Source organism: Simochromis diagramma, unplaced genomic scaffold (genome assembly GCF_900408965.1).
Source record: "Simochromis diagramma unplaced genomic scaffold, fSimDia1.1 OVJJ01000571.1, whole genome shotgun sequence".
NCBI lineage: Eukaryota > Metazoa > Chordata > Actinopteri > Cichliformes > Cichlidae > Simochromis > Simochromis diagramma.
The window spans coordinates 3,259,108-3,284,459 of record NW_024386885.1 but is presented as its reverse complement, the minus strand read 5'-3'; the positions used below and the strand labels follow the sequence as shown (position 1 = coordinate 3,284,459).

The 25,352-nt window shown below is 43.3% G+C and overlaps 1 protein-coding gene across 5 annotated transcripts; it reads left to right on the top strand.

The window, feature by feature from the left end:
- The first annotated feature begins 76 nt into the window (after window positions 1-76).
- LOC120734636 lies at window positions 77-25,352 on the top strand. Of its 5 annotated transcripts, none has more exons than XR_005696056.1 (4): window positions 77-262; window positions 23,267-23,578; window positions 23,742-23,873; window positions 24,374-25,352. XR_005696056.1 is itself a non-coding variant. In XM_040033567.1 (4 exons), the coding sequence occupies exons 1-4, from the start codon at window positions 16,840-16,842 to the stop codon at window positions 24,508-24,510; spliced, it is 654 nt and encodes a 217-aa protein (XP_039889501.1). In that variant the 5' UTR covers window positions 16,731-16,839; the 3' UTR covers window positions 24,511-25,352. The 5 variants fall into 5 exon arrangements, 4 of the variants coding, with proteins under 4 accessions (XP_039889501.1, XP_039889500.1, XP_039889502.1 ...); XM_040033567.1 differs by lacking the exon at window positions 77-262 and adding an exon at window positions 16,731-16,894 and having other exon boundaries at window positions 23,742-23,891; XM_040033566.1 differs by lacking the exon at window positions 77-262 and adding an exon at window positions 16,918-18,890 and having other exon boundaries at window positions 23,742-23,891.

The window sequence follows — 25,352 nt, the reverse complement described above, 5'->3', positions numbered from 1 at the left end:
GCCCAAGGACACAACGACCGAGACTGTCCAAGCCGGGGCTCGAACCGGCAACCTTCCGATTACAAGACGACCTCCCAACTCTTGAGCCACGATCGCCCCATGTTTATGAAAACAGAGAAGAGAAAATGAGACAATAAATCCACTGTAACCAAGACTTTATAATAAAGTGAAAGTGAAACGCCCTTTCCTGCTGCCCCTCCCTTCAAGCAGATTCCAACTTTCTCTTTCACAAATGTTCCGGCTCGACTCCAGATCACAGCTGGTAAGAAAAGCTGAATAACTCTTTAAAATGTTTGATAGAAAAGACAATCAGGGCTGTTGGTGTTGACTGAGCAAAGCTTCAGAGGGAATTTCTCTCTCTCTCTCTCTCTCCCTCTCTCTCTCTCTCTCTCTCCCTCTCTCCCCCTCTCCCCCTCTCTCTCTCTCTGTCGCTGTTTATTCTCATAAGAAAAGTGAAAGCTTTTCTCTGTTGTTGTTGTTGTGACATTATTAAACTGTGGCTGTTGTTTTGAGACTGCTTTGGGTTATGTCTGCGTTCCTGTTCCTGTGAAGTGAGGAGTGAAAGTCTGACTTGGATTCAGTGAGATTTACTGACTGTGTTATTTTTGTTGAAGCGGGCACATCTGCATTTTTTATTCATAACCACAGATTACAGCAGATTACAGCAGGAATGCACTGCTGAGTGTTCATGCAGCAGACCTCTTCCACTTTTCCTCTTTCTGACACATCCTGTTTCAGCGCTGTGTTTGTAATAAAAGGCTATTTAACGACTGTGTGACGTGACAGGGAGGGGCTATTCCTAATATGGTCATCTCAGCTAAACACATTTACAAACAGAGGCTGAACTGAAGGGCTGTCAGAATAACGAAATGCAGGGTGTGTGTGTGTGTGTGTGTGTGTGTGTGTGTGTGTGTGTGTGTGTGTGTGTGTGTGTGTGTGTGTGTGTGTGTGTGTGTGTATTATGTGGATCACTGCATGTGACTGATCTGTGGGGAAGGGTACCAAAACCTAAAGCTTTAGTCTTTTTTGTTTTTCTGTGACTGAAACTTGAACCTCGAACCTGCACATGCGGCACTTTTACTGCTGCTGTCAGCTGTTTTAAGGTTTTACTTTAACCTCTGTTTTCTTCCAGTTTCAGTCAAAATGCTCTGTTTTGTCTAAACTTTTTCTTTTTTATAAGCATTTTTGAAAATCTTTCAAAAGTTTGTATAACTCACTGTACCTGATAATGTGTAGATCTTTCCTTCATATCAGACACACAACAGGTGGTTCACCTTCATAGATACAGAGTGGGTTGCAGATTTATAAGCCACTCAGCCCAAATGCTGCAAATGAGATTTCTAACATCAGCAGTGCTGCCACCTGGTGGTTTCCAGAGGTTTGGATTGGAACAGCTCTCAGTGCCACATCAGCAGAAACACACTCAGCGTGTTCATGCAGAGGCAGAAGGCCTGATTGTAACTGCAGACTTCCTTTGCTCAGGGTTGCGTGTTCAGATGTTCTGATTGGTTGTCCAGTTAAGTCCATAAACACACCTGGATGCCTGATACAGACAGTGAAGCGTTTCATTCTAAGATCTGGACTCTATAGCAGAGCTTTAGTTTTAGTTCATTTCAGTCTGAGTTTGTGTCCTTGTGTACTTTATTACTTATTGCTTTGATTTGTTTAAATAGATTTAACACTGAGGCTCTCAAAGCTGCTGTCAGAGCACATGACCGAGGGTCACAGAAACAAACAATGCTGGTAACGTGACTGTCAGACAAAATTTATTTAATCTTGAATTCATTTTTTGCACTAGTTCACATTTAGCTGTTTTTGTTAATACTGGGTTTATTCTCCCAAACTCAACAAGAGGTTAAACTGGAAAATGCATGTTTCCCGGCTTTTGCGCAGCTAATGTTTTAAAGCATTAGATTTAGTTTTCCAACAGTTATGGGAGACGTGTTGTGTTGTGATGTTTGTGACACTAGATGGCGCAGTTGTTTCAGGCCATGCTGCTCCAAAAAATAAAGGGAACACTTAACACAATGTAACTCCAATTCAGTCACACTTCTGTGAAATCAAACTTTCCCCTTAGCAAGCAACACTGATTGACAACCAGTTTCACATGCTGTTGTGCAAATGGAAGCGACAACAGGTGGAAATTACAGGCGAGTAGCAAGAAATCCCCAATAAAGGAGCGGTTCTGCAGGTGGTGACCACAGACCACTTCTCAGTACTTGTGCTTTCCGACTGACGTTTTGGTCACTTTTGAATGCTGGCAGTGATTTCACTCTCGTGGTAGCATGAACGGAGTCTATAACCCACACAAGTGGCTCAGGTAGTGCAGCTCATCCAGGATGGCGCATCAATGTGAGCTGTGGCAAGAAGGTTTACTGTGTCTGTCAGCGTGGTGCCCAGGGCATGGAGGCGCTACCAGGAGTAAAGCCAGTACATCAGGAGATGTGGAGGAGGTTGTTGGAGGGCAACAACCCAACAGCAGGACCGCTACCTCCACCTTTGTGCAAGGAGGAACAGGAGGAGCGCTGCCAGAGCTCTGCAAAACGACCTCCAGCAGGCCACACATGTGCTTGTGTCTGCTCAAACACTCAGAGTCAGACTCCAGGAGGGTGGCTTGAGGGCCCGATGTAATTTTTGTGTGATGTTGTTGTCAGCACATTCAACTATGTAAAGAACAAAATATTTAATAAGAATATTTCATTCATTCAGATCTGGGATGTCTTATTTTTGTCTTCCCTTCATTTTTTTTGAGCAATTTATAAAACCTGTAAAGAAAATGAAGAAAACTCCAAACATAGTTGTCTCCAGTGACTGTGTGCATGCATCATCATCACAGAAAGCCAAGTAAAGAAGAGCTGTGAGGGGCCGAGCAGGAGTATAACACAATACAAGGGGAGCTAAGCCAAAATAACTGTTTATGTTTAAATTACACCAACTTTTGGACACGCCCAGGAATTTATATAACCCCGCCCCTTTGGCCTAGTGCACATTTTACCTCAAAACCAGACTGAAAACAATGAACTTTGTAACTTACAAAGGCTCTGCTTACCTTTAAATTAATGATTACAACACAATGGAAATCAATATTTCCTTACTTACTTACTTACTGTACTTTGGATGCACGACATTTGTGTTTTGTTACCTTTAAGAGAAAGTGGAAATACTAGGATGGGTTTGTGATTTGAGTTGATGTTATTATAATTTACTGAATCCTTCTAGTCACTCGATGGTTCTGTGATTCGATCTTTAATTGAAATCTTTTTGTTCTTATTTGGATGTATAGAAATAATTTATTCATCCAGCCTCCATCTCTTAAGTTCATTAAATTTAAATTCATCATCAGAAATGAACCCTTTGGTCTAAGTGTGCACACCACATCAGACCTTCTGTGTGCCTGCAAACCAACTCCAGTGTAGTGCTTATAGAGTATGGTCCTCAGGCTGGAGCCAATCAGATCCCAGTTGCTGTGTCCTCTCTCAGCTGTGCAGACCTGCTCACCGAAACTTCGAATCTAAGGACACAAATCCCACCGCAGTCCACGTTTCTCTTTATGACGTACACCATATCAGTATGGTCTGTTGTCAGCCACCACAGGTTGATTTTTGGTAACACAAACAGTAACCAAAAGTTACCGTTGGTGTTAAATCTGGTGCAGCATAACTGCACAGGATGACATCACGCACGTCGAGATCTTTAACTCATCAGGATCATAAGAAACCAATTTTTAAATAATAATAATAATTTTTATCCTAACTCTGAAAGCATGTAGTTTCGTGTATATGGATACAGTTATACTTACAGTTTTTTCTGGTGGCTTAAGCACATTTTTTGTAACTATTGGCTAATTTTGCAAAACTCTTCACACAAATAAGAAAACCTGTCACCCAATCATCAAAACATTGTAGTTCTCTTGCAAAAGCAAACACAGCTGGATTAACTCTTCACACCTTCGTAAAAATGGTGTTTCCGTATCAAACAGTACACACAAGCCATCATCTACTAAGCACACAATGCGCCAACTGCACACTGATGGTATGAATACAAAACACATCTGGCTTTTGCTTTCTCTGTGCACAAGGTAGGCTATGTCAGTGTGAGCTCATACTTCTGTCATAGATCCATAAGCATAGAGGGATCCAAACTTCAAGTACTGGTGTTTATTCAAACACATCAAAACAAACACAAGTGTTTATTTCCAAGTATAGGATTATTTGCAATCGCCATAATGACTATATGGGTTACTTGGTCTGCAGTGAACATGCTTCCTCTGCCCCAGCATCTGGTCATCTAGCAACTCTGTAAAGTAACAATTTCAGTATTTTTACATCAATGGTATTGTTGTGTTTCTCATTGGCATACGGCAGTGCTACAAATCTTTGTGCGACGTGACTGTACTAACCGATTCTCATTTCAAGATGTCCTTATGGTACTTGCTACAGTGTAGCGGCTCGAGTTAGGCTGGACCCGTTGGCCAGCTTCCCTCAGGGTCATTCCACGGTTGATGACATGGTCCACTATTGTAGCTCTGATGTCATCAGCAATTCTATTTCTTACTCTTCCTACCCTTCCTCTCCCCCCTCCTCGTCTTCCTCTTGCTCCTCCTTGTCCTTGTCGTCCTCTTCATCCTACTTCTTCACCTCCACGTCCTCTTCCTCGGCCTCCTCTACTTCTCACTCTTTCTGCTCCCTCCATTGTACTCCGCACACACAGCTTACCTGTATTATAGTGCTTAGGCTGATTGCAAAGTGAACTAATTATCTAAAAAAGTTTTCACATGTCAAAGTGTGCCAGACAGTTGGCAAATTAGTGTTAATGATAGCCATACATGTGTATACTTTTGCTAGGAGTGTGTTGGAAATTTGGTAATTGAGTGTTGTGCAGTGAATTGTGCCTACAGTTTTGCAAAGTGTGTGTTACAAAATTGCAAACTGAGTGCAAAGCAGTTTTTGTGCTTTTAGTTTTGCAAACTCAGTGAGTGGTTTTGCTATAAGTCTGAATAGTTTTAGAGATTGTGCTGCAGGAATCACAGTTAGGGTTTAAGCATTCAGAAAAAACTGTAAAGTCAAACTGAACTACCCATGATTTCCCAGTTGCGCCACTAGAGGGCGGGATTGTTAAAGCTTAAACTAAAGTTCTAGTTCAGCCTGGAAAAAACTCAGCAGATAATCCAGTAAACATCATGTGTTTGAATCTTTGTCTGCTACAACAGATGAACAAACATTATAACAATGAAATGTTTCACAGCTGGATTTTTCTTTTTCTTTGCACAAACTGCTCGGCCGGAGCTGTTTAAAGCTAAAAGTAGTCCCACCCGCAAAGGGGAGAAAGTATTTTTGGATGTTTAGTGACGGAAATAATTTATTCATGTGTTTTCTGGTTTTAAAAAATGTGAATGAATTAGGCGGGCTGTTATCACAAAACCTGGCCAATCAGCAGTGGACTTACAGAGACACTTGCTGTTGACCTTGATCATGTGACCTTAATCCGCATGCACAGAATTCATCCTGCTCAGCTGAGAGTCAGGACAGTCGGACATCTTGTTAGCAGAAACGCGTCAGCTAGCCGCTAAGCTAACGGCTACAGTAGAGAGAGGACTGTGCTGGCAGCATTAGTGTGTGAAGATGTTGCTTTGACAAAGTTATGTTTGTGTGTAAAATGTATTTCAGTTGTTTTTAAATTGCTGAATTTTCATTTATTTCCCTTTGAGTTCTTTACAAAGTGTCCGGTGAGCAACAGCGAGGAGCTGAGTGCAGCTAAAATGTTGAAGGAAGGAGCTGCTTATGCTGAGCATTGTCAGCCCTTCGTGCTGTTAGGATTATAGTTCATAGAGGAATATGAAACTGCAGTGGTTCAGCTTGTTGTACAGCAGAGCTATGTGAACTGAGATGAAGGTTACACTGACACTGCTCATGCTCAAAGCTTGCAGAAAGTGTGACTGCTTCACCACAGTGTATGTGACCATATGGATCACGTGACCAGTTTATAATTCAACGATTGACAGATGAACCCAGTCTGAAGCAAGCCTCCATATTCCCCAAGTTGCAGAGACATCTTTAAAGTCACAGCTTCGTTCCCGTTTCACGGTGGACTGACTCCTGCATGACCTCAGACTTCCTTTCCCGCACAAACGCACACCAGGCCTCAGACATTCATCTACACACTGCATTCAGAGACAAACTGTACATGTTCGCTTTTAAAAACAACTGCTTTGGTCATCTGTGGTTCTGTCTCCTGTTCTTATGAACTCTAAGCTCCCTTTTTACAGGCTTCCTGATTCAAACACAAAGCTGCTGAGCCTGAGGATTATCCTCTTTGTTAGCTTTGATGCATGTACTTAAACAGATGTTTCAAGCTTATGAAGATTGCTTTTGTTAAACAAACTAAACTGGATGTGCCAGTGTGAGCGAGAAATATGAAGACAGTTTCTATTACAGTTTTTTCTGAATGCTTAAACCCTAACGGTGATTCTTACAGCACAATTTCTAAAACTATTAATACTTATAGCAAAACCACTCACTGAGTGTGCAAAACTAAAAGCACAAACACTGCTTTGCACTCAGTTTGCCATCTTGTAACACACACTTTGCAAACCTGTAGCTACAATCCACTGCACAGCACTCTTTCTGCAGAACTGTAAACACAACTCACTGCTTTACACTCAATTCCCAAATGATCAACACACTCCTAGCACAACTATACACATGTACGGACATTATTTACACTATTTTGCCAACTGTCTGGCACACTGCCACATGTGGAAACTTTTTTAGATTTTTTAGACGAGGCCGAGCAAGAGGACGTGGAGGTGAAGTAGTAGGATGAAGAGGACGACAAGGACAAGGAGGAGCAAGAGGAGGACGAGGAGGGGGGAGAGGAAGGGTAAGAAGAGTAAGAAATAGAATTGCTGATGACATCAGAGCTACAATAGTGGTCCTCATCAGCATACGGCAGTGCTACAAGTCTTAGTGCAAAGTGACTGTACTCACCGATTCTCATTTCAAAATGTCCTCATGATGCCTGCTACAGTGTAGCGGCTCGAGTTAGGCTGGACCCGTTGGCCAGCTACCCTCAGGGTCATTCCACGGTTGATTTCATGGTCCACTATTGTAGCTCTGATGTCATCAGCAATTCTATTTCTTACTCTTCTTACCCTTCCTCTCCCCCCTCCTCGTCCTCCTCTTGCTCCTCCTTGTCCTTGTCGTCCTCTTCGTCCTACTTCTTCACCTCCACGTCCTCTTCCTGCTCCCTCCATTGTACTCCACACACACAGCTTACCTGTATTATAGTGCTTGGGCTGATTGCAAAGTGAACTAATTATCTAAAACAGTTTCCACATGTGGCAGTGTGCCAGACAGTTGGCAGATTAGTGTAAATAATGTCCATACATGTGTATAGTTGTGCTAGGAGTGTGTTGATCATTTGGGAATTGAGTGTAAAGCAGTGAGTTGTGTTTACAGTTCTGCAAAAAGAGTGCTGTGCAGTGGATTGTAGCTACAGGTTTGCAAAGTGTGTGTTACAAGATGGCAAACTGAGTGCAAAGCAGTGTTTGTGCTTTTAGTTTTGCAAACTCAGTGAGTGGTTTTGCTATAAGTATCAATAGTTTTAGAAATTGTGCTGTAAGAATCACTGTTAGGGTTTAAGCATTCAGAAAAAACTGTAAGCAAGGGTTATTCGCTTTTACAAGGAAACTACAATGTTTTGCTGATTGGGTGAAGAGTTTTCTTATTTGTGTGTAGAGTTTTGCAAAAATAGCCAATAGTTACAAAAAATGTGCTCAAGCCACCAGAAAAAACTGTAATCACCCATTTCTCAAACTCCGCCCACAGCTTTATACAACGTTTCTGAAGTTATGTTTGTTTTCATACACATGACATTAAGGCAAAAAGTTGTAAATGTGTAACTATTAATTTTGTTTGTATGTTGTTAAAGATCGTGGTTAGTATTTGTTCTATGATGAGCCAGTGCTGCAGCTCCCTCTGTGTCTTCTGGTTCTGATTGATGGCACTTTGTTATGTTTCCAGGCCTGGTGTTAGCAGCTGTGTGTGTGTGTGTGTGTGTGTGTGTGTGTGTGTGTGTGTGTGTGTGTGTGTGTGTGTGTGTGTGTGTGTGTGTGTGTGTGTGTGTGTGGTTAAAGGCTGACTTCCCTCCAGCTTCTGCTGCCTCGGCTCTTGCCCTGTGTGCAGATGTCGTACCACATATTGAACAGCCTTGTGTGGCATATTTGATCAGTTTGGCGTTTTCTCCTTTATATTCTGGATCAGGTGAGCCGAGGCTCTGCTGGATCAGTTGGTCTTTCCTGTTTTGTAATAAACTGATCCTGGTCTACAGTCAGAGAAAGATCCAAGAATCCTGTTGGTGCAGATTCTTTGGGAGCTGGGAGGAGATGCTCAGTCATGATGACACAGCACAAAACCAAACACAGCGAGCTTCAGTCCCCCCTGTTCGAGCCAAAAGGACCGACAGGAAGTGGGTCAATGACTGGTTACTGTTTCCTGTATAAGCAGTGATCACATGGCTGAGACCTGTTTGATTGTTTCTATTTTAATATCCTTAACACTGCCTTAGGTTGCTTTGTGTTTGTCATCTTTTTATTGATTTATTCAGCAGAAGAAAAGTTGATTTTCGTTCGTTACACTTTGTCACTGTGAATCTGGCAGAACAGTTAGGAGTCATAAATCCACAGGCCTGAAGGGTCGAAGGTTAAAGCACTCACTGTTTGTGAGAGACCGCACTCCCCCACTGCGCGCGCACACACACACACACACACACACTCAGCAATGGAAACAGCGGCCTGTCTGTGGTTGGAGGGTGGGTGCTTTACAAGACTGGTGGTTTTGGCAGACGAGGGGTGGAGAGGCTGATTTTTAAGATTTATGGTTTACAACAAAGAGCAGCTGATGACGGGAAACAGCTATCAGCCAGATAGCCCAACCAACACGAGCGGTGCAGTATAAAGAGATGTCAATGCGACCACAGAGTGCTAACAGGCCACACGCTGTAATAACAAGAGAGCAGAACACGGATCCGTTTGTTAGTCGTGGTTATCTCTGAGGATTTAGATTCTGTGGTTTTATGTTGTTTTGGCTACAGGTTAAAGTTCCCACATCTGCAGCACTCAGCATCACAGCAGCCTGTTTCTCTCGTGTGCAGCTGCTGAAACTTTCTTAGTCAGTTTAACCAAAATAAGTAAAGCAGTCAAAGCTGCACCTCTGCCAGCATGTCTGCACATTTAATATTGTTCCTTTCATTATTCACAGTCTTCACTTCACAGTAAAAAAGGAAGCGACTGCTAACAGGTTAACTTAGGTATGTTTTCCAGTTTGTGCCAAAGCTGCAGTGGTTTCCACGTGCAGTCTGATGGCCGAGGGCTGGACTGTGTCATACTGTGATTACATAAACTTCCTGCCCCCTCACCGGTTTTGAGTTTGTGGGGGGTTATTCATTCTTCTTTGGTATCTTATTATTATTGTTTAGCATAATTTTATAGGGTTTTTTTTTTGTTTATTCCAGGTTAAGATGAGTTTTGGGTTGGAGCTCTTCTGCTTGTTCTTTTTCCCAGTAACTCTGAGTTTCATTGTCTCTATTTCTGCCTCATAGTTTCTTGTTTATGTCGGTTTCCTTTGTGTCCAGTGTTCCTCATTTGGTTAGGCAATATTCAGTTAACATCTTTTGTGTTCCTTGCATTTAGTTTTTTGTATTTTCGAGCAATAAAGCAGTAAAGTTCAGTCCTGCCTGCCTCTCCTCATCATATCTGCTTTGATTGTGAGGGACCAGCTTTCCTCTAAACTCTGCTCTCTCTCTGCATGGCTGCAGTGTGAACAGTCAGATCAGGTTACAGCAGTGCTACAACAGTTGCATCATGTTTCATCTAGATAGAAATAAATATTTACTATCTCAGATTTAATCGCCTGTGTTTACACAGAGGAAAAATGAACACTGGCATCACGTCTAATAAAAGGATATTTGCACAGGAGTAATGTGATTACTGCAGCAGGAACCTCAACAATGGCCTCATTATGTCTCCTGTCGACTTTCCACAGCAGTTTTTTATGTGGGTAGTGATTCTTTCCTCTCTCTTTAACTAAATGCTGACATATCACATAATGATTTGAACCTCAAATTTGTTTGTGGTTTCTAGAAGTCGGCGAGGAATAAAGAATATCTGACTGATGGCTCATCGTCACTGGTTCATCTGTTTCAGTCAGAGTGATACCTGCCACTAACTGAGTACATGTGTGGGTTTGTAGTTTCTTTCTTAAATCCACAGAAACTGTGAATACTGTTGCTGTGGTCTGGATGGTGACCTGCAACCAGTGCACATGCTAAATAAACAGAAAGGCCACAGGTATCAGCTAGCTAAAACTAGCTAGCTGATCAGCTGGCTAAAACTAGCTAGCTGATATCTGTGAGTGACTGTTGACCACCCGTCACATGTTAAAGCAATGCACACATGTGAATTTTCCCTTTATGATGACAAACCAGAACATTTTCTTGGTGGTTTTAACCTGATTTTAAGACCTGTTGAGCTTCAGCCTGAAAAAACCTTCCAGGTTAAGATGAAGTAAGGGGTATAAATCAAAATCATGAAATACCGGTTTGTGCACTTTAACATCTGCGTGACTTTTTACACTGCCTCTGTGAATGCTGCTCGGAGGATGAGTCACTGAGACGGTGCCTCCACTCAGGGGATTTTTACACCCGGCAGAGTGCAGTTAAAGCAGCAACGTTAATCTGTAATAAAATAATGTTTCATATTCAAGTTAAAAAAAACAAATAACTGTGTGACTGATACTTTGAGTGCGTGCTTAGATTTTGGACTTTTTACACTGTCGCTGCAGGGATAGCTCAGTGCGTAGAGTGGTGGTCCCCATGATCGGAAGGTTGGGGGTACGAATGCACTGAACGGCTACCCTGAGGTACCCCTGAGCAAGTTACCGTCCCTACACACTGCTCCCCCCCAATGGCTGCCCACTGCTTCACTGAGGGAATTTACTGACGAGGCTCAATAAAGTATACATAAAGTACATAAAATATGAAGTATAATATTTCAGTCGCGTGGAGCAAACCCTAACCCTACAGTCAGACTTCAAACTGGCTCCATCGTCCTTGATCCTGCCGCTGCTCACAGACACACAACAGTCAGTGCAGAGAAAGTGCTTCCTCCTTCAAGAAAGCGAAGTCATACATAAGTCCTGCTCCACTGTGCTCTTCCTCTGTTGTTTAAGACAGCTTTGTGTTTCAGTTTGACAAACCTGTCCCTGAGGCTGGGTCGCTTTGGCCGTATGTTTTGAGTCAATGTCCATCCGTGTTATGAAATGCCGCCTGATTATCTGGATGTGAGCAGACAGTCTGTCTCTGAACACCTCAGAGCTCCTCCTGCTGCTTCTGTCCTGTCTCACATCATCAATAAACACTAGTGTCCCAGCACCACTGGCACTCCTAAAGCCTGCAGTTAGTGTGGACACCCTGAAATGAAAGCTGAGTCTACACGTTATGTCCATGTCCATTATATAACTATAATCAGACTATGTTTCAGTAAACGGGTAAAAATGTGTGTGAGTGTCCAAATATATATGGTAAATGGTAAATGGCCTGTATTTGTATCGCACTTTTACTAGTCCTTAAGGACCCAAAAGCGCTTTATACATCCAGTCATCCACCCACACACACACTCACACATTCAACTGTAACTATACAGAAGGAAAACAACAGATAAATATAAACAGCATAACATAAAGAGTGCACTGTCTTTGAGAGAGACTTAGCAGGCTGCACACACACACACACACACACACACACACACACACACACACACACACACACACACACACACACACACACACACTTCATACCAGAGAGGAAGAAGAAAGTTTTCACAAAGGGAGAAATGGAAACAGTGTGATGTGACTGCATGGAGGGTAATTACTCACCAGACTCCCAGAGGATCAGGGCTGAGCAGGCAGAGGGGGAAATGAGGAGTTTCCAGGCGACTCTGCTTTGTAAAACACGTAAAGAAAAAAAAGCTCAAGTACTGCATCTTAGAGTGTACAGGCCACAGTTAACACGTTAAAGGTTAAAATTCACGACAGCACCGTTGGAGAAAGACTGTACCTTGTTTCTCTTGTCTCTAAAATGAGGGGCAGCCTTCTATCACGGGCGGGTGGGGTGAGAGGAGGGACTGATGTCACTGAGGGTCACCAGGTGTGTTTAAACACACACATAGTGACAGAGTGGTTTAAGAAACACGGGGATGTGACTGGTCACAGCCTTTTGAGTTCCAAACAAAAAACAATGTGATAAAAGGGCGTGGGAGCATCGGGTGGTTTGTTTCAGAGCGCACTTCTGACTTCATTCTTTGAGAAATATATGATGTTTACTTTGAGGTTTTAATGTTGCAGTTTTGTTTTCTTTCTTTAGACCTTAAACCAGCCCTCGTCTGATCTGTGTGTAGCATGAACTTTACAAAGATGTAACAGCCCAGGTTTGAAATGGTTTAACGTTTGGTTTGTCCTGTTTTGATGAGCTAAGTTTATCATCTGTATTTCTGATTCTTTGCCATTTGGATTATGTAGTCTGAGGTTTCAGTGCATTAGTTGCACGTCTGTCTGACAGGTGACCTGAAGCCTCACCTGAACCTCGGCTCCAGCCTTTCAACCTGTTCTCGCACTGCTGAACGTGCTCAAACATGTAAAGCATGGACTCCCTGCGAGAGAAACAGCAAAATATGTCCTCACTGACAGTACTTCCTCTTTAGGCGTTTTGATTCAGACTGGACTTCCTCAAAATCAAGGCCCATGGACCAAATTTCATTCATATATATTCAATCTGCATGTCTGTCAAAATTGTTCATAAATGCTATCCCAGCTTGGTGTAGCTGTGGTCTGGATGGTGACCTGCAACCAGTACACATGCTAACTAAACAGAAAGGCCACATATATCAGCTAGCTAGCTAAAACTAGCTAGCTGATATATGTGAGTGACTGTTGACCCCCCATCACATGTTAAAGCAATGCACACATGTGAATTTTCCCTTTGTGATGACAAACCAGAACATTTTCTTGGGAAACAGAGTTTGTCTTTACGGTTCACTTTGTCTTTGGTGTCACATGTCATGGCGTCATGGTGAGTTTTACAGTTTGGTCTAGTTTGTGTTAAAACACATGAGGTGGTATTAATCTGGTTTACCCTGAAAAAACTCTTCCAGGCTCAGAGGGACTAAGGGCTGTTCATCAGAAACATCAAACACCACTTTGTGCACGTTAACATCTGCGTAATGAAACAGTTTTTCCTTTTTGTGTTGCATCACTCGTCCGAGGAAACCGTGATACCCGAGTGTTTCCTGCCTCAGTGACCCACTGTGCACATTTCCACAGTGGCTTGTTGAATGAGTTGAGGATTGTGGCCGACCTCACAGTGAGAGCTGGTTGTCTGCACGGCACTTTAAATGCACGCCGCAGACTTCCACAGTTCCTGTCACAGTGCAGACGGGATAATCAGGTCAGTCCCAGAGTGGTCGTGAATTTGGACCTCTCAGTGTTTTGGCCTTTTAATCCTTCTCAGGTTGATAAGCAGCAGCTAGGTTCTCTCAGAGGCTCAGTTTAGCAGTAGGTGAGTGAGTGGAGAGAAAATCTCCAGGAGTTTGGAGTCAGGTTTGTGGCTGCTGGCTGTGTTTTCTATTTGGTTTTTATATCCCAAACCAGAAGCCATGGCTCAACAGTGAGGTGAGAGCCCTACTAGGAGCACGTGACAGCGCCTTGAAATCAGGAGACCAACAAGTCTGCAAAGAGGCACGCCAATCTCTGCTTAAAGGCATAAAACATGCCAAGTGCAAATATAAACAGCGTATCGAGGAACACTTTAACACAAACAACTCCAGAAACATGTGGCAGGGGATCAACACACTCACTGGCTACAAAGACAGTCACACACAAACCTCCCAGACATCATCTGACACCCTAAACCATTTCTTTACCTGCTTTGACCAAGAAAACAGGGACACCATCACCCATCCTGCCGTTACAAAGAGGGACGACGCCCCCATCCAGCTGGAGCAGCATCAGGTCGGAGCCACACTGTGCAGAGTCAACGTGAGGAAAGCAGCTGGACCTGGCGGTGTATCCGGCAGAGTGCTTAAAGCATGTGCAGACCAACCAGCAGAGGTTTTCACTGCTACAGTCTGTAGAACCATCCTTCTTTAAGTCAGCCACCATCGTTCCAGTGCCAAAGTGAGCTGCTTGAATGACTATCGTCCATAATACCCATAATTACCAAATGTTTTGAACAGCTCAGTCCCCTCTTATACTCACTTTTCACCCATGACTGTTCCTTAATCCACACCAGTAACACCATTATAAAACCTGCAGGTCCATCAGGTCGAAGACAAACAGACTCAATAGAAGTTTTTACCCACAGGCTGTCAAACATGCCCTTCCTCCACCCTGATTGGAGGATAAGTGCACTGCCAAAACTCATAGACATTACACCTTAATTATAACATATTTGTATTTATATTTTAATGCAACCAACATCCAACATGCAGAGATGCCAAACTGCCTTTCGTTGTTCTTGTAACAGTGACAATAAAGAGCTATTCTATTCTATTCTATTCTATTCTATATGACAGACATCAACTTCATGTTTTCTGTTAAAAAAGGACCACGAGCTGCTGTTACTGCAAGGTCAGAGCCACACAGCCTGAAGCAGATGTGGGGAGCTCCAGGCCTCGAGGGCCGGTGTCCTGCAGGTTTAGATGTGTCCTTGATCCAACACAGCTGATTTAAATGGATAAATGACCTCCTCGACATGTCTTCAGTTCTCCAGAGGCCTGGGAATGAACTAATCATGTGATTCAGGTGTGTTGACCCAGGTTGAGATCTAAAACCTGCAGGACACTGGACCTCGAGGCCTGGGCTAATGGAAGCACAGACATCGTTTCCTGATAGAAAGTGAACATATTGAAATAAAACTGTTTCCTCTAATATGTCAGCTCATCTGTCAAACAGAGAGCGTGCCGGCACGAAAGAAAACCACAGACTGGAATTCAAGTCGACGAACAACATTCTGAAACAGGAAACTTTCATCTTCAGTCAGCTCTGGTTTCAGTTCACGTACACGCCTGGGTGATATTGGACAGACCAAGCATGTCATTGTGTCACATGATTATGGTGCAGTCTGAGGACACCTTTAACTTCGTCCACAGCATTTCTGAAACGTGCTTCTGCGTTTTGTTTCCTTTCTCACTTTTATTTTGAAATTTTCACTGTTTATGGAAACTACTGAAATCATAAACTGCAGTACTGGGATGTATTTACTACTTACATTAACATTTTATTTCAGTAATTACTGCTTTTTTTTAGTTTATCTTATTCAAACTTTTAACCATGTTTGGAAATCAGATCAGGATTTGTCTCGTTTGTATTTTCTAGCGAGTTTGAAGTAACTGCAGCAGGACTTTGTGCTCGCTGTGAGCTGCTGCTGCTCGGAGGATGAGTCACTGAGACGGTGCCTCCACTCAGGGGATTTTTACACCTGGCAGAGTGCAGTTAAAGCAGCAACGTTAATCTGTAATAAAATAATGTTTCATATTCAAGTTAAAAAAAACAAATAACTGTGTGACTGATACTTTGAGTGCGTGCTTAGATTTTGGACTTTTTACACTGTCGCTGCAGGGATAGCTCAGTGCGTAGAGTGGCGGCCCCATGATCGGAAGGTTGGGGGTACGAATGCACTGAACGGCTACCCTGAGGTACCCCTGAGCAAGTTACCGTCCCTACACACTGCTCCCCCCCAATGGCTGCCCACTGCTTCACTGAGTGAATTTACTGACGAGTAAAGTATACATAAAGTACATAAAGTATGAAGTATAATATTTCAGTCGGGTGGAGCAAACCCTAACCCTACAGTCAGACTTCAAACTGAACACCTCAGAGCTCCTCCTGCTGCTTCTGTCCTGTCTCACATCATCAATCAGCTGTTGGTCACTGAGAATATAAAACCAGTTAGATTAATTTCACTTTGATCTGCCCACAAACTAAAGTGTCAGACCTGGAGCGTTTAAACAGGCGAGGTTTAAACGAGGCCTCATCATTGATGATTAAAAGTGTTTCTAGAATCAGGGCTGTAAACGTCCCGCGGACACTGAGGCCTGGATCTAAGTGAGAGACAGAGATCATTCACAGTTACTCACAAAGAATTCAAATGCTTTCAATCGTTTTGAGTTAATAAAAAGTCTCTAAATGGTTGACTGTAAATGACTGAAGGTCAGAATAAAACACATCTGACAGGCAGGAGAGGAAATCCTCTGAGTATACACCAGTCTTGACCGGATCAGTCGGACATGCGTCTCTGTGCTTCAGCAGTGTGAGAGCTGCAGGCTGGAGAACATCTGGACAAATTACAGCCACAAACTGAAAACTTCAAACCGCTTCAGTATGTTTAAATTCATTTGTGTTTTATAGCCACTAATTGTGAATGTGTGGACAGTAAACTGACTGTTGCTGACTGATCATTCACACAGTGAGCTCACACAATACTGTGAGACAGGTTAATACATGTAATCGATGCCACCATCCACACATGGGGTGCAAAATAACTAAAGATTCAAATCAAAACCGCCTTTGATTTGGAATATTGAAGGAAGTTATTGTTTGAGTGTGTGACTGGAGGACTGGGAGCACTGGGGGACTGGGGGAGGGCAGCTGGGGCTGAGAGATTTTGTGTCAGCGGGAAGCAGTAACACAGATGTAAGAGACAGTGGCGGTCACACTGGAGGGCGGGTCTTGTTTATAATTAGCCTGCAGGTCTGTCACACTCTCATTCTGCTGCTGCTGCTGCTGAGGAATGAGCTGCTCTCCCTCAACGCGCTGCCTCATCTTCCTCGTGTTTGGCCCTCTGTGTGAGTAATTCTCCTTTTTCAACATCATTTACATATTTTGCCTTTTTAAAGGCAAACCTGTGTAGACAAAACTTTCACACAGCAAACAGGTCACGTTAGAGTTCATTGCATCAGCTGGGATGTTAGTGCAGAGGACTAACGTGTGTGTAACTGATCAGGTCATCAGGGTCACCTGGCTGCTCTGAACTTATCCTTTTAATGACCATACAACAGCTGCTCACAGACACACAACAGTCAGTGCAGATAGAAAGTGCTTCCTCCTTCAAAAAGGGGAGTCATACATAAGTCCTGCTCCGCTGTGCTCTTCCTCTGTTGTTTAAGACAGTTTTGTGTTTCAGTTTGACAAACCTGTCCCTGAGCCTGGGTCACTTTGGCCGTATGTTTTCAGTCGTTGCCCATCTGTGTTTAATGCACTGTCTTTGAGAGAGACTTAGCAGGCTGCACACACACCCTTCATACCAGAGAGGAAGAAACAAGTGCACAAAGGTGGCTTCGGGGAGAAATGGAAACAGTTTGTGGTTGGCAGCTGTCTGGAAGGGAAATGCTCACAGGACTCAGCCTGGGCTGAGCAGGCAGAGGGGAAACAAGGAGATTCCAGCTGACTCACATTTATAAAATGTGTCTTTTAGAGATAAGAGAGACTGTATCCTGTCAACACAACATCGCAACAACCTGTTTCATGTTCCTGCAGGTAACGTGTGTGAAATCTTTGGTGCTGAAACAAAAGCCTCACATGACTGTTTGTTTACGACCCGACTGTGCCTCAGAGCCACACGCTTTCTCCTTCCTCCATGATGATCTGTACGTACTGCAGTAGTTTCTGTCACATGAAGCTTTTATTGGAGTTGTTTGAAGCTTCAGCTCAGACACGTGACTGTAAAACAACATGACCTATTAAAAGTATCTGCATGTTCTGTCAGTTTCTCCGTCCTTTCTAAGTGTTGATGTCGGCACAGACAAACGTGTCAAATCCAACATGGTTATCGTGAAGATTATGTGCTTATGTGAGCAGGTTTAGCTTTAGTTAGTCCCAATTCATTAGTCACCATCCACCTTCCCCCACAGCAGGTGGACGTGGCTGTTACCCAGCTGAAGGTGGGGACAACGATATATAAGACAGGACAGAGACAGCGTCCAAGTGTGGCTCTGTCAGATTTCCTGTGAGTCGTGAACAAAGCAACCAAGAACCTGATGAGGACGCTGTCACCCTCTGGTTTTATGGTGTTTACAAAGTTTAATGTTGCAGTTTTGTTTTCTTTCTTTAGACCTTAAACCAGCCCTCGTCTGATCTGTGTGTAGCTACACATATGTAAAGTTCACTGCTGAATGTGCACCAACGTTTCTCTTTACGAGATAAAGAAAGTGGATTTAGTCTGGAAACATGAGGCCAGTCTGTGCCTCAGCTGCAGCCGCTGCACGCTGTACTGCTGTCATCCATCCCTCTGTCAAACGTTCACATCACGTTCAATCATTTGGCTGATTGTTCATAACTGTAATAACTATAGTAAAGCCTGTGGGGCTTTTACCTTTGACCCTGTGAGCATGTATGATGGAGAAAACACTCAACATTATTGTTTCTCATTTTCTGCCAAGTCATTTCTAACATGCTGTAACTGCAGCCGACAGCAGGCAGCTTAGTCTAAGTGAACGAACCAGTTCCACGGTATTATTAATCATTAAACTCCAATCAGGTTCAATCACTTGTGAACTAAAAGTTTTGGAACTTTTCCCTGGTTGGTCCTCACATGTCTTGTAGTCGTGGTCGAGTCAAAAGCGAGCGGGTGTAAACGGGTCTGACTAGTCTGAAAGAGTTGACACTCAGCAGGAAGCAGTGACGCAGATGTCGGAGAGTCAGCCTGGAGAAAAAAGGGAGGGTCTTAAGGTGGGTCTATAAATACCCTGCAGGTGTGTCACACACTCTCATTCTGCTGCTGCTGAGGAATGAGCTGCTCTCCTTCAATGCGCTGCTTCTTCTTCCTCGTGTTTCTCCCTCTGTGTGAGTAATTCTCCTTTTTCATCATCGTTTGCTTTTTTTAAATACAAATCTGTGTTTGTCAAACTTCCACACAGCAAACAGGTCATGTTAGAGTTCATTGCATCAGCTTGGATGTTAGTGCAGAGGATTAATGTGTGTGTAACAGTAACATGTGTAACAGTAACGTGTGTGTGGTTATGCTCTGTGTAAGTTTGATTCCTGAAGCTTTTAAACAGGAGCTTCTGGCTGAATCAAAAAGCAGTCAACACAGAAAACCTGTGCTGGTCCTGTGTTGACAGTTCATTATAAGACCTGATCCTACAGTCAGGAGTGTGTCTGTCATTGAGGTCATGGTGTTGTTGATAACTATGAAAGGGACTTTTTATTTTCTCTATGCTGAGTTCTTCTGTTTGTCTTTGAGACGTAGTTTTGATCAGCATCTTTTCTCTCTGCTTCAGCTGTTTCATCTGAAGTATTAAGTGATGTGTTTCTCACTGGGCTGTTGGGCTGAGTGCAGGGGGTCTGCACGTGCCTCATCTGGGATCGAGCTAATTTGCATGCTAGTAAAATATTTAAGTCTGTCCACCCCAGCTAAAATTATACTTTGAGTTTGACTTCATTGGAATAATGATGGGAAGCCCAAACCTGTTGGGAGTCTTTAAGTGCTAACAAATGAAGCATCTGATCGTAAAACAAACTGTTTTATCAGCATGAGGATTATAAAGAGGTCCTTGGGGGAAAAAAATGTACCCCTGTTTGAGAACACCTGTAAGACCCAGAACACACCCTGATAAACAGGTTTTCCTGCGTGCCACACCAGATCAGTGCTCACATGTGCACCCTGATTCAAGAAGTTTAACAGGAAATTCCCCTGTTTACACACACAGGCAGTCTAAAGACAGGAGGGCTGAGCTGCATTAAATGTGTAATCAGCTCAGCCCTCACTTTGGTAGTTTTTCCTTTCCTTTGACGTTGTTATCTGTACGTAAAAACCACAGTGAGACTGAATGATGCTGATTTACTGAGAATGCTGCTGGAATTTCATGTATTTGTACGGATGGTGGATAAAATTCTGGTTATAAACTTACATTTACATCCGTTTAAATAAAGATTGTGATTAGAATCAATTCACTTTTACTTTATTTGTTTTTTGTGATCAAATTGATCCTTGAACATCAGGATTTCTTGGTAGTTTGTCAGCTGTCACGTTGTTGATCTTTATATACAGTCTGTGGTTTGAAGCCGGAGGGTTAACTGTTGTCACAGACCGCAGATGTAGTCAGTGCTGTCAGATTACTGACACACGGTAATACAGCTTTGTAACTATCCCCACTGATGAAGTGTGTGTCTGTCAGCGCGAAACTTTTACTGGGCACAAACAGTATCCGCAGGGCGCAGGGCGTGACGTCACACACAGCAGGAAGCAGTGAGGCAAGAAAGTGACAGATTAAAAAGCGGTCCAATTCCTCACACGCGCCCATTCTGTGGCTGCTCGTGCGTGAGGATGCGCTGCTTGGTCTTCCTCGTGTCCGCTCTGTGTGAGTAACTCGCCTTTTTAATTATAAATTGCCTCCTTTGCCTTTCTAAGAGAAATCTGTGTTTGTCAAACTTTCGCACAGCAAACAGGTGACGTTAGAGGTTATTACATTTTGGATATTAGTGCAGATGACGGCAAGGTGTGTGTCGCTCCTGGAGGGACGGGAGTGCCGGTGACCGGCCTGTGCCGAATGAGATCCAGTCAGAAGGTTGAAGGCGCGATCAGCTTTTGACTTTGTTTAGTTAAAACTCCAGTTACAATTGTCGCTGACATTATAAATGTCTCTCTAAGACAGATTTGGCCCAGAGGAATGTTACAGTAGTTCTGTATCCATAGTTTAAGAGGCCAAAAAGAACCGGATTGGTAAAAATGTAGGTACAATATCACAGTTATAAAGATACTTGAAAAACTGGAGAGGGTCAGGGAGTGTGGGGATCGGGTGGGTGCCGTTTGGGGTCTGCTGTCTCGCTCGTTTGGGGGTGGGCCGTTGCGGCTGGGTCGTGCCGCCCGGTACCCTGCTTGGGCTTCGGTGTTCTGAGTCCTTCTCTCTGCCTGCCCTTAGCAGTAGCGGTTTTTGATACGGGCGACATGTTGCCCAGGGCGGCATCACGAGCATCGGCAAAAAAAAAATAATGGTGCCCGCCCTCATGCTGCCGACGTCACGCCAGGTGCACCTGCTGCAACACAACACAGGGAGGAGAGGGCGGGGCGGCGGGAGAGTTGGACCGGCTGGAGCAGCGTCTAATAACCAACTAACAAAATAAAACAACACGAAAACAAACCAACAAACACGAAAACACCAGACATCCTGATACAGACTTATCATTTGCACCGATGTTTTTTCAAAATTCTATAAAGTGAGCGCGAGAGCCCTCGGTACGCCTGCTCGCCGCTGAAGTCAAAGTAAACTTTATTGTCATCCCCGCTACAAACAGTCCAGCATATAGAGAGACGAGACGACGAGGCTCCAGTTACAGCAGTGCAAGTAAACAAACAATATATATAAGAAGAGTAAGAAAATAAATCTACACTTTAGGACTCGGGGTAAAGGATCAATAATAATTTAAAATTTATAATTTACAGTTTAATGATTTAAAGTCTCACACAACCCGTCGACAGGGGAGGGGCCCTGCTGCTTCCAGATAGAGCACATTTCATTCATAATGTTGTAAATCCAAGCCCATCATGTATTCATGATTTGAATCCTGGGTTGTGCGAAAGCCCAGAAATAAACCTTAGACAAAGCGAATCTGTGAACTAAGGTGTGGGTTGTAGGGGATGGGTGTTCATACTGGAGGGCAAAATTAAACCGATGGAAGATGGACAAGAAAAGTTCAAAAGATCAGTTTAGAAAAAAAAGAGAAAAGAAGAGGAGGAGAAACCAGCAACCAGATGCAGGTAAGCAGATGTGTGATTGGATAATAGCAGGTCATCCTGGAACAATCAGAATCAGAATACTTTATTAATCCTTAAGGAAATTATGTGGGTTACAGTTGTTCCAAGAAGAAAAGGTAAAAATAGTAACAGACTAAACTCCAAACAATACCTTATGTTACAGCTTTTACACATTTAGGAAATAGCAGTAATATATACAGATCAGTCAATTATAAATATCAAGGATTAACAGAGGTGATTATAAATAAATATCAAGAAAATTGATAAGAATATTACAGAGTAATAAAGAGTGTGTGTAAAAAGGCTGTAACTACTGCAGTGATTACAGTGTGTTAGATGGAGGAGTTGTACAGGGAGATGGTCACAGGCAGGAATGATTCCTGTGTCGGTCAGTGGTGCATTGTGGGTACTCTCAGTCTCTTACTAAACGTGCTCCTGTGAGTAGCCAGCATGTCATGGAGTGGGTGGGAGGTGTTATCCAACATTGTCTTTATCTTGGACAACATCTGCCTCTCAGACACCACCCTAACAGAGTCCAGCTCCATCCTCACAGCACTACTGGCCTTACGGATTCGTTTAGTCTGTTGGCATCTGTGACCCTCAACCTGCTGCCCCAGCATGCAACAGCATAGAGGGGCGCCAGAGGGAGTGTTCGCCCAGAGCGCCAAACAGGCTAGCACCGCCACTGGCCCTTAGCACATCTGTGGAGCCAGGATGTGCTGACTTAAATTTCCGTGGGAGCTCTGGACACGGGTGCAGTACGCTGCTGTTCTGGTGTTTGTGACCTTGATGGAGGTGGAGATGTTCTCAGAGAACAAGCGCCCACACTACCTGGAGTTAGCTCCTCCAGCGTGCTCACCATGCCTGCGTGTTTGGTGTCGAAGCCTCAGCAGGCTGAACTTTAAAGGATGTGTTTATAATGATGCAACCTCACGAATGTCCATGCGCGCGAGCACACAAGATGTGTGTGTGTGTGTGTGTGTCTTCTTTTTCTTTAAAAACCATCAGTTTCTGGATGAGATGAAAGAAAGCTTCATGTGGAAGATGTGTGAACTGTTTTTATTACTTATTGTATCATTGCTTCTCATATCAGTACATAATTATAAATGCCTGATGTCTGTTGGTGAAACTAGGTAAACTTTAATGAGTCTTTAACAGACAAAAATAATTTACAAATGATTTTCATCAAACTAATCTGCAGGCAGAGACATCTTGGCCTGATGGAGACCCGGCCTGCCAAAGATTTCTACTTAAAGCTCACAGTAATATGGTTTCAAATATCACAGCTGAGATATCACAGTTATCGCTCCCCTTCTAGCATTAGCATGGATGAATTGTTCTTTAATGGCAGGAAAAATGTGACAACATGAAAAGTGAAACGTGTTGCTTCTAAAACAATTCGGATCAAATAAGGACAAAAGAACAAAGGTTTGATTCCCGTTGCTCTGCTCTGTGTCCCTCTCAGGGGCAGTTGTTCGATCTGATGAATCACTGACTGGGAGCTTTGGGGAGACCCTGAAACTCGACACTCCAGATACTCAGCTGATCGGTGAATATGAGATCATCTGGTCTCATGTTCAAGGGGGAACCACTACCGTCTTAATCCACTATGATGCTGGAGAATGGAGAAAAAATGCAACAGACAAGCACCAGCTGGATGAAAAGACCGGATCACTCATCATTCGGTCCCTCACTGCTAATGACAGCGGACTTTATCAGAGGCAGCTCTTCAATGAGACCGAGGGGATCGTGAAAGAATTTAACCTGACTGTTGTGGGTCAGTAGTGAAATAGTCACGCAACACAAACACACTGGGGACATACTCACTTTAGTTAGCATCACATTATTTACCATTATTTCTTCTTATTATAGAAATGTCACATCATGAAGTCACATTAACAACCCTTTCAGCATGCTTGTCTCCTTTTCGTCTGTTCCAGGTCCAAAACCAACTACGCCTCCAAACAACGGGATACCCTGGATACCCTGGATCGTTGGTGGTCTTGTACTGATTGTGTTCGCCGTTCTTCTCTGTGCTGTGCTGCTGTTTAAATGTCGTGAGCAAATCAAAGGTCAGTTTGAGCGTAAAAGTAAGAGTGTGGGTTAGGGTTAGTTTCCTGTGGGGTTACCTTCACCTGTGATGAATGAACTTTCTCACTATGAGACACGATGAGCTGACAGATTCTCAGTCTGTGTCACTGAAAGCAAAACCAGGAAGTCAGATTTCCAAATCCTTTGAAGGTTTGATCATTTCTAGCTTTTATCCAGATATTACAACAAATACCATCACACGCTGTGGTCAGCAGCCTGCAGGCATCAGCTGCAGCTGGTTGTTAATATGAACTTAATGAAGTGTCCACCACACTGAGAGACATTAGGAGTCACAGTCAGCATCTCTTGTGTCCGTAGTTTTCAGTCTGGATCTGTAGAAAGAGCTCGACTAAACCTCAGTGAGATGTTCAGTGTTGATGCGTCTGCAGAGCTGCTCTTCTTCTTTCAGAGAGCAGCCGTGACGTCTTTAACACGCGATCCACTGTCATCAGTCGTATTTCGTGTTTTCTTTTGTTCACAGAAAGGTTTCGGGTTCGGTACGCGGCGTGTGATCGAGAAGATCCTGGAAGATCCTCCGGACAGGAGAATGCAACACAGGATACAGCTGTGCAGATACAGCTGTGTAACGGACCTCCCACAGACGTCCAGCGTTACTAAGGTCGTGTTTAATGCTGCAGACCTGACAGCGAGCAGTAAATAGCAGTAAATAACAGTAAACATGGCCTCTGTCTTTACTGTCTGTCTCTTTAAGACATTTGTCTATAAAAGATCCAAAGAGCAGCTGCTGCACTGTGAAGCTGTAACATCCATGGAGAGAGTCGTAGGTTTTTAAAGTCTGGCACATGTATCTCAGTGGACCTGCTCTATCTGATATGCAGTGCTGCTTTTACATTTTCTTCATCAGGTACTAAATATCTACATGTTACACTGATTCTGGATGTCAGTCTCTGATAACACCAAAGATCCACAATATTTCTGTAATTTTACGCATTAATCTTGTAGAAACGCTGAGATGTTCTCCTGTTATGGCACTTCTTCTTCTTCTGTCATGTTAAAATATCTCAGGGATTAAATGTGTAGTTAGCTTCACTCGTCTCGCTCACTTAAGATCAACGTGAGCTGTAAGTGGCCCTGGATGTCAAACGATTCCTGGATATTCCTGGATATTCCTGGATATTTAAACCAAACAGGAATGACGTCTTTCCAAACAAACCAAAACTGATTCTGAGGAAACTTGAAGAGCTCTGACAGACCGGGCTGTTTGGTGTTTACTGTTGTAATAATATTGCAATAAAAGACATTTCCAGTGTGTGTGACAGACTTTACATGATTGATCTTTGGCAGTTTTTCCTTTTCTTTGATGTTGTTGTAAAAACCACAGTGAGACTGAATGATGCTGATTTACTGAGAATTTCATGTGTTTGTACGGCTGGTGGATAAAATTCTGGTTATAAACTTACATTTGCATCCATTTAAATAAAGACTGGCATTAGAATCAA